This window comes from Musa acuminata, chromosome BXJ3-9 (genome assembly GCF_036884655.1).
Source record: "Musa acuminata AAA Group cultivar baxijiao chromosome BXJ3-9, Cavendish_Baxijiao_AAA, whole genome shotgun sequence".
NCBI classification, from domain to species: domain Eukaryota; kingdom Viridiplantae; phylum Streptophyta; class Magnoliopsida; order Zingiberales; family Musaceae; genus Musa; species Musa acuminata.
In genome coordinates this window covers 11,034,401-11,049,826 of record NC_088357.1, presented here as the reverse complement: position 1 = coordinate 11,049,826, position 15,426 = coordinate 11,034,401, and the positions used below count along the sequence as shown (strand labels likewise).

The 15,426-nt window shown below is 37.6% G+C and overlaps 2 protein-coding genes across 2 annotated transcripts; both read left to right on the top strand.

Annotated features, from left to right (window-relative positions):
- The first annotated feature begins 4,187 nt into the window (after nt 1-4,187).
- On the top strand, nt 4,188-10,471 carry LOC135649608 (uncharacterized). Its single transcript, XM_065168145.1, has 13 exons — nt 4,188-5,216; nt 5,313-5,394; nt 5,494-5,685; nt 5,953-6,017; nt 6,113-6,272; nt 6,352-6,597; nt 6,693-6,809; nt 7,020-7,211; nt 7,291-7,372; nt 7,460-8,406; nt 9,008-9,518; nt 9,602-9,792; nt 9,905-10,471. The coding sequence occupies exons 1-13, from the start codon at nt 4,267-4,269 to the stop codon at nt 10,343-10,345; spliced, it is 4,176 nt and encodes a 1,391-aa protein (XP_065024217.1). The 5' UTR covers nt 4,188-4,266; the 3' UTR covers nt 10,346-10,471.
- Nucleotides 10,472-12,068: 1,597 nt separating this feature from the next.
- LOC135649208 (large ribosomal subunit protein eL18y) lies at nt 12,069-14,514 on the top strand. The gene is made up of 5 exons (XM_065167391.1): nt 12,069-12,135; nt 12,237-12,326; nt 12,436-12,564; nt 12,658-12,840; nt 14,194-14,514. The coding sequence occupies exons 1-5, from the start codon at nt 12,133-12,135 to the stop codon at nt 14,350-14,352; spliced, it is 564 nt and encodes a 187-aa protein (XP_065023463.1). The 5' UTR covers nt 12,069-12,132; the 3' UTR covers nt 14,353-14,514.
- The last annotated feature ends 912 nt before the right edge of the window (nt 14,515-15,426 follow it).

Sequence of the window (15,426 nt, the reverse complement as noted above, 5' to 3'; positions counted from 1 at the left end):
TTATCCCGTTACAAGAAAGTGTGAAACCCATTGGTTGTAAATGAATTTTTAAAACCAAAAGGGATTCTAATGGTAATATGAAGAGGTATAAGACACGTCTTATGGTAAAGGGCTACACTCAAAAGGAATGAATTGACTTTAAAGAGACATTCTTTCTAGTTTCAACGAATGACTCTTTTAGGACAATTATGACTCTAGCCACACATTTTGTTTTGGAGCTTCATCAGATGGATGTTAAAATAGCATTTCTCAATGAAAATATTGATGAAATAATTTATATGGTACAATCAGAATACTTTATGTTAGGAGACCCAAAGAAAATGGTTTGTAAATTGATAAAATTCATTTATGGGCTCAAACAGGTATCCCGTTAGTGGTATCACAAATTTCATTAAGTAATTATCTCATTTGGCTTTGAGGTGAACTCTGTTGATGATAGCGTGTATCATAAATTCAGTGAGATCAAATTCATTTTCTTGATATTGTATGTGGATGATATTCTGCTTGCCACAAATGATATAAGCTTATTGTACGAAACTAAGATATTTCTATCTAGAAATTTTGAGATGAAAGATCTTGGTGACGCCTTTTGTATTAGGAATCCATATATACCGAGATAGATCTCGGGGTATTATAAGATTATCACAAAGAAGATATATCGATAAAGTACTCAAAAGGTTTATCATGAAGGATTACAAATCAAGAGACACCCATATCGCAATGGGAGACAAGTTCAATCTCAGTAAGTGCCCTAATGGAAATCTGGAAAGTCAAGAAATGCAGAAGATTCCCTATACATTAGTTGTAGGGAGTCTAATGTATGCATAGGTTTGTACGCGTTCGGATATAGCGTACATTGTTAGACATATACTTAAGCAATCTTAGAATGGATCATTGGAAGACAGCTAAAAGATGTTGAATCTCAGATTTTGATGATGAAACCAATCGACAAGTGTTTATGTTTTAATCTGCGTTTTGAGTGATGCTTCAATCAGGATGAGACAATTAAAGCAGGAAAAATCATGTTGTGCCGGGGGAAATCATGTCAAAAAATTGGACGTCGGGTCGGAGGAACAGTCGACGTATCAACAGAAGCATTCGAGCCGTGGATTCGGGCATCGGGCCAAGAAGAGTGGATATTGCGCCAAGGATATCAGAGTTGCAGAGTCAACTGACCGATTGGGCAATAGGCCGCAAGAGAGGACGATGTACCGAAGAATCAGACGAAGTGTCGAGGGACCAATGACATGCTGGCTAACTTGATTATTGCTTAGTATTAATTGTCTAGATCGAAATATGTTTTATATGTGCAGGATTAACTACGATAGCAAGACACGAAGCAAAATGAAGTCCCGGAGTCAAGATCGAGATCACGTTGGGAGTTCGAGAGCTCGTCGGAAGTCCGGATGTTTGTCGGCAATTCTGGAGGAACCAACTGAGAAGTCTCGGAGCTTGTCAGAGAAGCACGTTGGAACTTGCCAAGAAGATCGTCATGAAGTCCAGGAGCTTGCCGGGAGTCCACCGGAACATTGCCGAGAGATCGCCGGAACCTCGTCGAAAGAATAGACTTACGGACTTTGTTTAACTTAGAATATGTTTTAGTAATCGTAGTTAGCATGTAATTGGGATTAGATTTGGGCCAATCAAATTAGAGGTCAACTAGGCCTATGTAAGAACTGTGTTGAGCCCAATAGGAAGCCCAAATAGTGCCCCAAGAAGTCTCACCGTCGTGGCACAATCTTCGAGACTATATCAAGCGGTGGTATCGCCAGTCTGGGCAGTTGTACCGCCCCTGGCAGGGTGCCAGGCGGTGGTATCGCTAGTCTGGGTGGTGGTACTGCCCAGCACTGGCCCCCAGGCGGTGCTACCGCTAGACCTCGGCGGTGGTACCTCCCATGCCCGGGGAACCCGGGATGAGAAAGTTTTAGGCTCCAAGTTTGAATCAACTTGAAACCTATAAATACCCCTCTCATCTCAGGTTAAAGAACACACGTTTTGAGAGTAAAAAAGTATAGAAACACTACTGTAATCTTGTGTGAGCTCCTCTCAAAGTTCTATGTGTTAGAATAGATTGAGAGAGGAGTGAGTGAGGGTGTAAGGGTTATCTCCTAAACCCGATAAAAGGAGAATTGAGTTGTAAAAGGTGATTGGCCTTCGCCTATTGAAGGAAGACCTCTATTGGACGCCGGTGACCTTGTTGGAGGAGGAAGCCGAAAGTGGATGTAGGTCACATTGACCGAACCACTCTAAAAATCTGGTTTGCATTTCCTTTATGCTATTTATCTTAATTGCAAACTGCCTTCCTTTTTTTACATCAACTACACTTCGTATGCTTTCAATATAAAGATCTTTCCGAAATGGTTTTTGTTGAAACCCGGTTTTATCGTACGAAGGTTTTTTTCGAATCGACGTAGTTTTTACCGCTGCACTAATTCACCCCCCTCTTAGTGCCGACTCTTGATCCTAACAAAAGAGTCATGAGATATTTAAAGGGGACAAAAGATCATATGCTCATATATAGGAGATCAAACCATTTAGAGATCATTGGGTATTCTGACTCCGATTTTGCTGGATGCCAAGATAGTAGGAAATCAACTTCGAGCTACATATATGTGTTGGCTAGTGGGGCAATTTCTTGGCGTAGTGCCAAGCAATCTCTTATTATTTCTTCCACCATGGGAGTACAATTTGTAGCATGTTTTGAGACGTCTAATCATGAAATTTGGCTGAGGAATTTTGCCTACAGGATTGCAAATAGTACAAGGGATTAAAAGACCACTAAAGATATACTATGATAATAAATCAACTGTTTTATACTCCAATAACAATAGGAGCTCAACTAAGTCAAAGCACATTGACATCAAGTTCCTAGTTACGAAAGAACGGGTACAAAATAAATAAATTTCTATAAAACACCTAGGAATAAACTTTATGTTGGCAGATCCTCTTACAAAAGGTGTACCACCCAAGGTTTTTCATGAGCATACTGCTCATATGGGTATATCAGAATTTGAGAAAACTTCAGTTTAGTGGGAGTCATATGTTTGTTATATATTCTATACCAGATTTTATATTTTTACATATATTTTCTGATCAGAAATAAAGATTTAGTTTATTATATTTTATATATTATGGTTATTAAAGTTATTAATGATCTTATAAAGATAAAGTTGGACTAGTTGAAAATTAACATGTACATATCACATTCGTATAATTTTAATGCTACACATTTCATAATTGATCTATATCATTTGGTTATGTTAATATTAGTGATCATTGATGGGTTTAACTATGATTGATATAGTAAAGACCGCTTTTGTCTTATACTAATATGGCCAATGGACAAAATTGTTTTATATATCATATTTAATAATGGTAATAGTTTTGAGCTAATAAAGTATAGTACATTTATAAGGATACATATGTGACCCAGTGGGAAATTGTTAGAATTTTAAGGGTCACACATGTATAATTAAATATGTTAAGTCATTATCTTGATTAGCCAAAATTAAAGTGATCTAATTAAAATAAAATTATTTTGCTAAGGGACATAATTATTATGAAAATTAATTGTGTGAATATCATCAGTCATATTTATAACTTAATGACGAGCGAGATAAGATAAGAATATGAAACTCTTGAGGCATAATTATAGATTCATTAGTTATGACTATAAATATGGTTATAATCCCTGGTTGCAATATCAAATGAAGTTTCTCTTCATCAGTTAAGGAGAAATCTAAAGTTCTTAAGGATACTCTGTAATTGGAAGACCAAATCATCGATTAATTCAGAAAATACTCTAATTGATTCATTAGGTATAATTTCATGTTAATATGTTTCATGCCTATTATAGTAAATTTAATAAGTTTTATGAAAATATTTTGAAATCTTATTTTGGATCTATATAAAGTAGGTTTGAATCAAAATTCGATTTTAATTCTATAAAATAATTGTTCGATCGAACGTGATAAAAGAACCAACAAACTTTAGTGTTATTAAAAAAATATAATTGAATGATTAGTTCTCCATTTGAATATGCAAGGAACATGTAAATTATCTGTAAATTGTATATATACTTAAAGGCGATATTTAAATTAATTTTTGAGAAAGAGTTACAAGAGTCAACTACATATTTAACGTCCTAAAACATGATCATATTAGTTGAATTGCCCTATTCATTTTCCCGCGCGAAGTCCAATTCCCTTCCCGGGATAGGAGAAATCAGAGGAACGGCGAAAGGTAAATCGAGACGAGGCTGCGACGATGACGGAGCTCAACCATTGCCAAACAGTCACCGCCGAATCCATCGTCCTCCTCGCCCAGGACCCCTCCGCCACCCTTCCTCCGGCCGTCGATCCCGCCGCTCTCGTGGCCCTTCTCGGCTGCCCCTCCTCCACCGTCCCCACCGCTGCCTACCTCAACGCCCTCCTCTCCCTCCTCTCCCGCTCCCCTCCCTCCCCCTCCCTCCTCTCCTCCCTCCTGCTTTCCTTCCTCCGCCTTTTCCTCTCCCGTCGCCTCCCCCGCGGCGATGCCGCCCCCGTATTCCGCCTCTTCGCCCCCCACCTCCCCTTCCTCGAACGCACCCACCTCCCCTCGCTCCTCGACCTCGTCGTTTCCGATCTCTCCGCGGTCGCCGAACCCGACGACGCCCTGCCCCTGGACCTCCTCCCTCGCCTCCTCGACCTCGCCGAAGGCGATGAACTCGTTGATAAGATGCTGGACAGGCTCCTGGCTGGTGAGTGGTCGAAATCTTTGTTGCTGAAGATAGTCGCTCTCCTCCGCGAGCTCCCGCGCATCGGCAAAGCTAGGGTTTCCGATTTTCTCGAGAAGATCTTTTCGGGGATGAAGGTGGTCGACCTCCAGGATTTGCCGTCTCTTATATACCAACTTCTTCTGCTGGCTTCGAAGGGAATCAATAGAAGGGAGGTGATCAGTGGAATTCTAGGGTTCTTTGGAGGGTTCTCGAAGGGGCAGCCTTCGATCCTGAGGCAGGTGGAAGGCACGGTTTTGATGCACGTCAACTTCGCCGTGAAGCAGGACCCCTCATTGGGACGGGAGGTGTTGACCATCATCCGATCTGATCTCCGGCTTATCAACCACTTTGTGGTTGCGGTGCTGTTCTCTATGGCCAGGGTGCGAAGATTCAACGAGAGCTGCATTGGTGTTCTCAAGATGGTGGTTGTCACTTCTCACCGGGACTATAAGACCTCACGGTGAGAACTTATTTTAGCCTGCTTCGAAAACCTTCGTCTTATTAAGTTGTGATCTTGAATTATGTCTGTTGCTTATATTCCGACTATAACTTGTAGGGATTGCAAGTGGTTGCCAGATAATCTGAAAGAAGAATGCCTGGAAACTGCTAAACGTGTAGAAAAATCATTTTTGAAAGCTGTTAGTTTAATTTTGATGTTTTGGTTTTCCTTTTCTTAATGTTGACACAAACACTCGAATGGATTCATGATAACATAATGAAGCAATTCTATGTTGTAGGTCAATGAGAGCAACAGTGGAAGGGAACATATTGTGCCTAGCATTGTTCAATTTGGATTTGTTTTGCTAGAATCAGTGGATTGTGACGATGGCAAACAAAGGGGTGATTCTGCAGGTTTGATGAGCATTGAAGAGCTCAGTATAATGATCTTGATGACACTGTTTGAGGTCCATGACATATCAAGAAATGAGGTATGTTTATTAGGAATTTTCTTTTTGAGGATATTGTTTGCTGGACACTTGGTAACTTGACTTCCTGAAATATTTGGAATTGCTTGATGCAACTTCTTTTCTTCAACAGCTTTCATCCTGAATTGCTTAATTGCATAGTTTCCAGTTAAATCAATGCAAGTAGGAAGAATAACAACATTTAGGGATGGTTGTTTTTAAATTAATTTTTCATGTTGATCGTGTCTCTAGAATTCTGATGTAGTGCCTTCTGTCCTTTCCTACACGCAGATAATTGAGCAGTGCAAATTTCGACTTCTTTCTTTGAAGCCTCAGAAAGGCATGCCGATCATTAAGTGAGAAAGCATTTTAATTAAATAAACTATTGTTGTTTTTGTCTATGTTCCGGCAATCTAATACGTAGTTCTTCTTTAATGCATCTCTTTGAAAGGTTGCTTGGTAATTTGGTCCAGAGCTACCCTTATCCCATGCTAGAATATATTGCACATCTGAAGGAACTGCTGGACTACTTCACATTTTTGCAAGAAAGAATGGCAATAGCTATTATTGATGCCTTACTGCCACTTATCAGATTCAGTCACGATCTCCAGGTATTTGTTTTTGAAATATCCTGGACAGAGTGAAATGGTGAAAATAAACTATTAAAAGGCTTTCCTAATGCCTATGCAGGATTATATTATTTTGGTTGTTCGAAAGGCCATGTTCAAACGAGAAGAGACTGCCCGAGTAGCAGCTACTGATGCTGTAATTAATATAATTTCAATGGAAAATAGCTCTAAGAAAAATGGCCTAAAGAGCTTTGAGGAATCATCTAGCCAGGCAAGCTGTAGCCAGCAAGGTGACATACCCAGCAGGGTGGAGGGTTGTCTTTTTCAGGAGCTTAGTGGATTGCTTAGGAGATGTCTCTCCCAACAGGTTTTTTTCCATAGAGAAATTTATATGGACCAGCTTTTTTTTTCCTACATACAATCTTATACATTAGTTATAATACGTTAGCTTGTTTTAGACAGGCTAGAGTTAAAGAGATATTGTATGAGGGTCTCGTAAAACTTGTCATGCTGGAACCAACCATTACGAGCTCTATCTTTGATGTCCTCTGGCCTCATTTCCTGCGAGTTTACCTAGAGGTACTCCATTCTTCTTGCCTCTCTTAAAGATTTTATTTTCAATTATTTTATCCTTTTTTGCTCCTATTACTCCTTCTTGGTACTGTATACCTTGAACATGTACAACATGCTGCTCTTTGGACCTTTCACTACTTCTCTATCATTGCATGTGGTCATGTGACTGAATCATCTGGGATCCATTTAATAACATTTCTAGCACATCTACTGCAGGACAAAGATTTTCCCCTTCAACTTGATGCTTGTTTTAAGTTGGAGAGTGGAAAAGTTTGTGTAGTAGAACCTTTGGACCACCTATTGTCATGTGTCTCTTGGTTACTTCTTCTTCAATCACATGGTAAGTCTGAACATCAATCAGAAGATTTGTGGCCATGCTTTGGCTTCTCACTTTCACAAGAGAATGAGGTGATGCTGCAATTCGTATGTAAGATATTAATTTACCCGTATGAATATCACAATCATTTTTTTCTGGAAAACACTGTAGGCTGGAAAGGCAACATCCACAGAGTCATTCTCAAATGCATTGTTTAAGATCAGGAGAAACTTAAAGAACTGCAAGTTGCAAGGTTGGATTTCCTCTTATCATTTGATTATGAGTTAAGCTGTTTTATAAAGAGAAGGCTTCTGATTTTTCATCTCCTTTCTGATATTAGGTCCTCAAGGCCAGAGAGAAGACTCTAGTTGTCATTCTTTGCAGAAAGAGAAAAACAGTTGTCATTTGCAAATACTGCTTCGAATTGTTGAGGTATTTGTCAATATTATTGTTATGGAGATTGAGAAAGCAGAAGGGGAAAATAAGCTGCTGCTCGAGAAAGAACTTATGGAATTTGCTGAATTATATAATAATCTTGAAAAGGACTCAAGCATGAACAAACAAAGGACTGACAGTCGGAAAGGGACTTCAAAAGAACTCTCGAATAAGATCAATGGCGAGCTACAAGAGTATGCACAAGTAAACCAATCAAGAACCTTCTTAGCTACCTCAACCATCCACTATCTACTGCTTACAGCCATTGAATCATACAACTTTAATTTTCCCAATAGATCCATCGCTTCTCAGAATAACAGGGAATCATCATCGTCCATAATAGATCAGTGTTTGAAGATGATTCTGTTTGTCTTAAAAGTGTGTCTTCGCCATCTTAAATTTGTTGGTTCAATAAGAAGTGGAACAAGTGGTGATCCTTTCAGAAGACTGTTGTGTGGAGATATCAGACTTCTAGGGAAACCAGTAATGCAGCTCGTATGGCTGCTCAAGTCAGTACTGGAAAAAGACAAGGATCGAAGAAAGAAAGATGCCAATGGGAAGATGAACAGAGAAAACATTGACCCATTATTTTTGTCCTTATTATGCTTGAATGAGTTGTTCAAGATGAATTTTTCTGGGGCTGAGCTGTCTGAACTTGTTAATGACTTGCTTTCTCTGGCTGCACCAGAGTTGGATCTAGAAACTGGAAGGAATGCTGATCCGGGCATTAACGAAGAGAAAAGCTTTCTGGACAACTATCAACATATGAGATTTTTACATTTGTTTTTAGAAAAAAGAATAGAACCATTATATTCCTCACTGATAGATCTTTCACTATTCCGTGAATCTGAGGTAAATCTAAATTGTTTTTTCTGTTTGTTTATAATAGTGATTGACAAAGATAGTATTGCAGTTCTGATACTATGGGATGATATTTGTAATATCATTGTTGTCATTTGTCGATTTTGTAGTCTTTTATGTTGGATGTTTATTTTTTTGTTTACCTGGAATTTCACAACTCTGCCTACTTTGGATGGCTCGGTTTAATATTTTTATTGATTGCCTTTGGAAGATTTCAAACTCGGTTTATGCTGAAGCTACTAACATCGGATGATTGAATCAGCCATTGTTGTTGGTCTGACAGTTTCTTTGTTTTTGCTGGTCTGGAATATAAGTCACTTTTGTAATCATCTAGAACAATTGATCTGTTTAGATAGCCTATTCACTTTGGCTGATACCAAATAAAAAAAAATGAGCTGAATATCATGTAGCTTGTTTTGTCATCCATTGTCCACGGCGCACTTCATTTTCATATCGTGCACCATATTTCCTTGGATTGCAGCTAGAATGTATATTGATCTTTGTAGTTCTTTTTCACATCACAGATCTTCCTGTGTTTCTAGAGAGCATCTATCCTGTCTTGGAGAATAAAGTAAAACTTTCCTCTTCTCAGGTGCTAGCTGAATTATTATTGATTGTTGGGAACAAATTGCCACCTGCACAAAGGAATTCTCATGGAAACTGGGCTGTGAGTGTATGTCAGAGCAAAAAAGTAGAAAATTCTAGTGCAGCACAGAATGTACTGTTACTTGCGATTCATCTGCTACCAGCTCCAACTGACCTAATTGTTGCATGTGACATGGCCTCCGAGCTGCTGAAAGTTATGGGTTCTGAAGATAAAGATCCAGAACATAGATCTGTGAAGTATCCTGTTATTAATCAGTCAACAAGAAATGCAATTGCCACTATAATTCTACGAGTGGCTGAATCTTGTATTGTTGACTTGGAGTGGGCTGTATCAAAAGTGAAGGCAATTTCTGCATGCAATCATGTACAACCCGATCTGAGAAAGAACCTTCAATTTGCTGAAAATTTACATGGACCCTATTTGCAAGAAATGCTCTATTCCAGATCAGAATCACTGGTGTATCTGTTATCTTCATTTGTAGAGATGAAACTTAAGGGTATGTGTCATCACTTAACATCATGAAGCTGCCTTTTTTTCGTTTTTTTAGGGAAAAAGAATTACATATTTGTTAAACTGCAGACTCTCAAGCAGAACAGTTACTGAAGATAACTACAAGGTTTTACAAGCTTTTGGCTCCTATGACAAAGCTTCAGATTGCTTCAAAAGGTTCCAAACAATTTTTACCTAGTTTAAAGTTTCAGAAGCTAGCAGAAGTAACATGTATAAGGCTCACCAGTCCCCTGTACAACTTCGTGGCTCTTGTTCAAAGGGTATTGTATCTGCAACTATTTGCATTGACTCATTCTTTTCTGTTGTCTATAATCCATGTAGGCTTGCTTTTTAACTTAGAAATGCTTCATCTTGTGCTGTTTTGCAACTCAGAACCAGAATGCTCAGCATAAGGGAATCATCAGCAAGATCAAAAGGGAGAATAGATGCATTCCGGATCTGATATTCCAAATTGAAAACTATGAGAAATATCTCATTCAGCTCAGCAAGTCAAGTAATGCTAATTTGTTGAGATATGCCAAGCGCAGTATTGCAAGGGATTTTAAAATTTTGGAGACAAAAAAGGTTGTGGTGGGGGAAGAGACAACAGAGCACGAGCATACTCTGTCCGGTTCTACTTCTGAGAATGGATCTATTGGGGAATCTGAGGGCCCAGATGAGGAGAATATATCTGAGAAGACTGCTTCTGCTGAGCCTAACGGAAATATCACTGATGTGGACTCTGAAAATGATATGAATAATCAAGAGATGTTGATAAGAAAGAAGAGAACCAAACGGAGTAAGGTTGTCGAAGATTCAGATGAGGAAGCATGAGGATTACGTACATAGGCCTACTATGCTTTTCCAAGTCATATATTCTCAATCTTTCAGTCCTCTCGAAGATCCTGAGTTGAGAATCTAACTTGATAAATGGACAACTAAAAGAGCAAGATTGGAACATTCAACTATGGATAAGTATTATGAATTTTTCTGTCAGAAAACAAGTTGTCTCTCTCTAATATTTTGAACTTTTTCCAATGATCGTCTATGACATGTAATCACTCTGCAATATGGTTGTATCACATTCCACTCTGCTTCTGTGTTGTTTCGTGTTGGTACTTCACCATTTACTCTTGGATTCATGGATTCTAGTCCTCGGAGGCATTGGTTGTTTCGAGTTGGAAGAAAAAAAAAATCTTCAGCTGAATTTATAATCAATAACTACCTGCATTTTAGTAATGGCATGTCTTTTGCAGACATTAGTTAATTTTTAAAAAAATATTATTTCATGATTGTAGATATTTGGTATTGCAGGCCAAAAAGAGTCAGTGATATCATGTTATGAATACACGGACTATTGCAGTCCCCTATGATACTTTAATTTTCAACAAATAGAGAACCTGTCTACTAAGTTTGTTTGTATTCCTATGAGTTGTGTACATGGCAATGAATGTAAGAAAGCAAACTGACTCTTATGAATGCAGGGAAGCAATGAATGTAAGAACCTGTCTACTAATTTATCTTTGGACAAGGGTTGGGTGGTTGAATTTTTCTTTTTCATTTTGTTGTTTTAGATATATGTTTGTTCATTTTTTATTGATATTTTAGATTGAATTTGGGTTGTATTCTTATCTTTGAGTTATATTTGATTATCAAAATAGTTGGGTGTGTCCTTGACTCATCAGGAGTCATGTTCTAACCCACAAGGCATAATGGCATTAAAGAGCATTCATATGCTTAAGTGGGCATTTGATGCGAGTTAGAAACTCCATGAGATTATATATACACTGAAGTGGAGGATGTAGAGAAGCACTAAAGCAAATGGGGCATTTGAAGGACTACATTTTTACGAGTCAGTTGGCTGATGAGAAACATCTGCTTTTGGTTGTGCTAAGTCAAGTCAGATCAAATCTTCATTGTCACTATTTCTAAATATGAGAGATCTGATATTTTTTTTAGGACATTGTATGGTGTATGAATACCTAATAAAGTTCTTGAGATCATCAATTTTGATGCAGTTAGCCTTTCTCATTCATGAAAACGCATAAGAGATTTACATGTGAAGAGAGAAAAAACAGTGAAAATTTGTGTTTTTCAAATTTTTAGAAGCACTATAAAATATAAATAAATGTAGCAGTCTCTCTCTCTCTCTCTCTCTCTCTCTCTCTCTCTCTCTCTCACATATATATATATATATATATATATATATACATATATGTATATATATACATATATGTATATATATACATATATGTATATATATACATATATGTATATATATACATATATGTATATATATATATATATGTATATATATACATATATGTATATATATATATATATATATATATATATATATATATATATATATATATATATATATATATATATATATATATATATATATATATATATATATATATATATATATATAATGACGCAGTCATTTTCTTAGACAACGTCTCGTTCTGCTATGGAATCCAACGGTTCAGATCTTATGATTTGCGTACTGATGGCCATTGCGATGAACCGCAGGACACCGAACCGCAACAACCACATAAATATCATGAACGGAAGCTTTTTGTAGGCAGCCTTCCAGGAACCCTAGAAACTACGCCGTCATGGTGATTTCCTCCCTCGAACGCAAATGTCAATCGATGCCAATATGCCTTCCATTGTGTTTGTCGTCTGATCTCTATCTCTTTCACTTTCGTATTTTTTGCAGGGTATCGATATCGTCGCCGGAGGCCGGAGCAAGAAGGCGAGGCGAACGGCGCCAAGGTCGGACGATGTTTACCTTAAGCTCCTCGTCAAGGTTTAGATCAACTCGAATCGATTTTGTTTTGCCTACATGTGAAGTCTGTCTTTGTGCAAGATTGGTTTTTTTATCTCTTGGAATTGATTGTGTTTGCCATTTCTATCAGCTCTACAGGTTTTTGGTGCGAAGGACGGGTAGCAAGTTCAATGCGGTGATTCTAAAAAGGCTCTTCATGAGCAAGATCAACCGGCCTCCGATATCCCTCAAAAGGCTAATTACTTTTATGAATGGAAAGGCTAGACATTTTTTACCCTGTTTTCCTATTGGTTTCTGTCTATGAGAATTATAGATTGGTGATTATGTTACTAAAGTCATTGTTTTGAATCAGGATGACAAAATCGCAGTCATCGTGGGAACGGTGACTGATGACAAGAGGGTTTACGAAGTGCCAGCAATGAAGGTCACGGCTCTGAGGTTCACGGAGACAGCAAGAGCCAGGATTCTGAAGGCAGGTGGGGAGTGCCTGACGTTTGATCAGCTTGCCCTCCGTGCACCTCTTGGACAGAACACTGTATGTATTACACTTGATGCTGCATTTTGAAGTTAATCGCTTAGTTGCATTGTGTATTTGATGAAATTGGTTTCTTCATTTTGATAGTTTAATAAATATTGAGATTAATTTTGTGCTTGTTATTATGTTTAGTATAAATCCATGACTACACTTGTTCAAGTAAACTTTCAACATTTTAACCTCTATTTTGTTTTGAAGAAATGTTGAAATGTAGGATTTTGGGCATTTTAACCCCTAAGAGTGTTTGGAAATTGTTTATCGATATCGTAAGTTTGGAGAATGAAGATTTTTTCGATAGTACGTTTGAATCCTTTGAGATTAGTCAACCACAAGGAGTATAGTCCAATAATATACATTTTCAATAGTAAAGTTATTTTATGATTATGAGAATTTTTCCTCATTTTTTTTATAGTTTCTAAACAAAAATTCTAAACTCTGGCATGTTGATTTATTCATAGTAGCCTTTCTTATCCTGTATGGATTTTTCAATAGTTCACATGAATCCTTTGAGATTAGTTAACCACAAGGAGTATATTCCATTAATATACATTTTCAATAGTAAAGTTATTTTATGATTATGAGAATTTTTCGCCATCTTTTTGATAGTTTCTAAACAAAAATTCTAAACTCTGGCATGTTGTTCTATTCATCGTAACCTTTCTTAACCTAGCCAAATTTTAAGCACCACAAATTCTTATTTGGTTTGAAAACTTGATCCATCATATGCTCCAAGTAATTTATTTTTCTCCATGTTCTCATTTATTGACTTTGTCCATTTCATTCGAACTTAGATTTAACATCTTGATATTGTCCATTTCATTTGAAATAAGAGATGTCATGTACGCATTTTGAAGCGCACATGATAGAAGATCCTAGAGCGGACATATGTCTTTTATCATATGAATCCCGAAGCATCTCTCTCATACAAAGGGGTATGTGTCAATCATCGAAGGGACATCCATCCTTATAAAAACATTGTAAATCCCACTTTTAGCCATAATGAAGAGAATTTGAGAAATTGTAGTAACCATGAAACTAGGTGAGGTACCTAAGTGAGGAGAGTCCACATGGGTTAGAGCAATCTGATTTGTTTTTTCCTCTTTGACGTGTGTTCTGCTCTTACTATCACAGCGAAAACTTCTTTGTCTCGTTTTCTTTAACTTGAGATGCTGAAGCCTGATAATTTAAACTTTAATTTTGTTTTCTTACCTAGAATTATAGTTTCTTAGTAAATGTGATATATCTTTTCTGATTCTGACATGATGGCTCAAAGAGAACATAGGTTTTGAATTAAATAGGAAGCACTTTCTGTGTTTTCCGATAAGTAAATGTAATTATAATTTTTATGTATAGGTACTCCTGAGGGGTCCAAAGAATGCTAGGGAAGCTGTGAAGCACTTTGGTAAGGCACCTGGAGTTCCACATAGCCACACCAAGCCTTACGTCCGATCCAAGGGAAGGAAGTTTGAACGGGCTCGCGGAAGGAGGAACAGTAGGGGTTTCAGAGTTTGATTTGGCCCTTGTTGTTATTGTTACGTAAAAAGTTTTGCACAACTCCTGCTGCAGTGAGAACTCTACTTTCCCAAAAATTGTGGTGTTTTGTTTTCTTTTAAGGATGCTTTGACTTGGAAACATGAATTCAATTTTTCTAACAAAAACATTTTTTATTATGCATCTCTCATCTATTCATCTGGTAAAAAATGGATGAAGTAGAAATGGATCTATGTTGATATGTTCATGAGCAACAATGCATGTTGGAGGACCAGGCTTTGTTTCAAGAGATGATCAAGTGCTGGGGGCAAGTTCATTGCTGAAGGAAACTGCTGGATAATGGATAAATGAAATGAAGGCAGTAGAAGAGGGGATTAATGCTGCTGCATTGGAAGAAGGAATCCAGAAGCTGCATCTGGAAGTGGATGCTGAAGGCTTAGTTCCACTCCGTACCAAGCAGGAGCAGCCACCTTGGCTTTTTGACTTACTATGTTAGTAATGTACTTTTGGCCTTCAAATCTTTTCTATTACTTGGGTTTTTAGAGAAGGTAACGACTGTGCTCACTGGTTGGCTGCCTAAGTTTTTGGTTGAAACCCGGTTTTCCTCCGGAGTTGCTCGAGGCTTTGATGAGCAGATAGCTTATCTTATATAGTTGGCTGCATTTAGGATTTCCATCTTTTATCTTTCAAAAAATTATATTGATATCTATATAATTATAAAAGTAAAATATCTAAATTCATTTATCCTAACTATATTAATTTTATCAACGAAAATAAAAAATAAAAAATAATAATTGACCTTGCGTTGCTTTGTCTTTTCGATTGCAAATCCAAATTAAATGTGACTTCGTGCTCCATGCTTTTGTGTGATAGGTCAACAGAATCTAATAAAGTCAAAAGTAGTCATGAACCAAAGATGAATCCTTTAGCCCAAGACTACTTCCGTGGCAACCTGCATTCACAAAACAGCTCCATCGGACCCCCTTCAATCCACATAAGCAGCCCTTCGTTCAAGTATCGATCAAGCGGCCACACTTGCTTTTTTTTCTTCCTTTTCGGGTAGAAATTATGTATGTGCTCACAGAGCTTCACAGA

Excerpts from the sequence above, each read along its gene's own strand:
- LOC135649608 (XM_065168145.1), top strand. The coding sequence starts at position 4,267 with ATGACGGAGCTCAACCATTGCCAAACAGTCACCGCCGAATCCATCGTC. Across the intron at positions 6,810-7,019 it reads TCCTGCGAGTTTACCTAGAG|GACAAAGATTTTCCCCTTCA; the intron begins GTACTCCATTCT and ends CATCTACTGCAG. Across the intron at positions 7,212-7,290 it reads CACTTTCACAAGAGAATGAG|GCTGGAAAGGCAACATCCAC; the intron begins GTGATGCTGCAA and ends AAAACACTGTAG.
- LOC135649208 (XM_065167391.1), top strand. Across the intron at positions 12,565-12,657 it reads TTACTTTTATGAATGGAAAG|GATGACAAAATCGCAGTCAT; the intron begins GCTAGACATTTT and ends GTTTTGAATCAG. Across the intron at positions 12,841-14,193 it reads CACCTCTTGGACAGAACACT|GTACTCCTGAGGGGTCCAAA; the intron begins GTATGTATTACA and ends TTTTATGTATAG.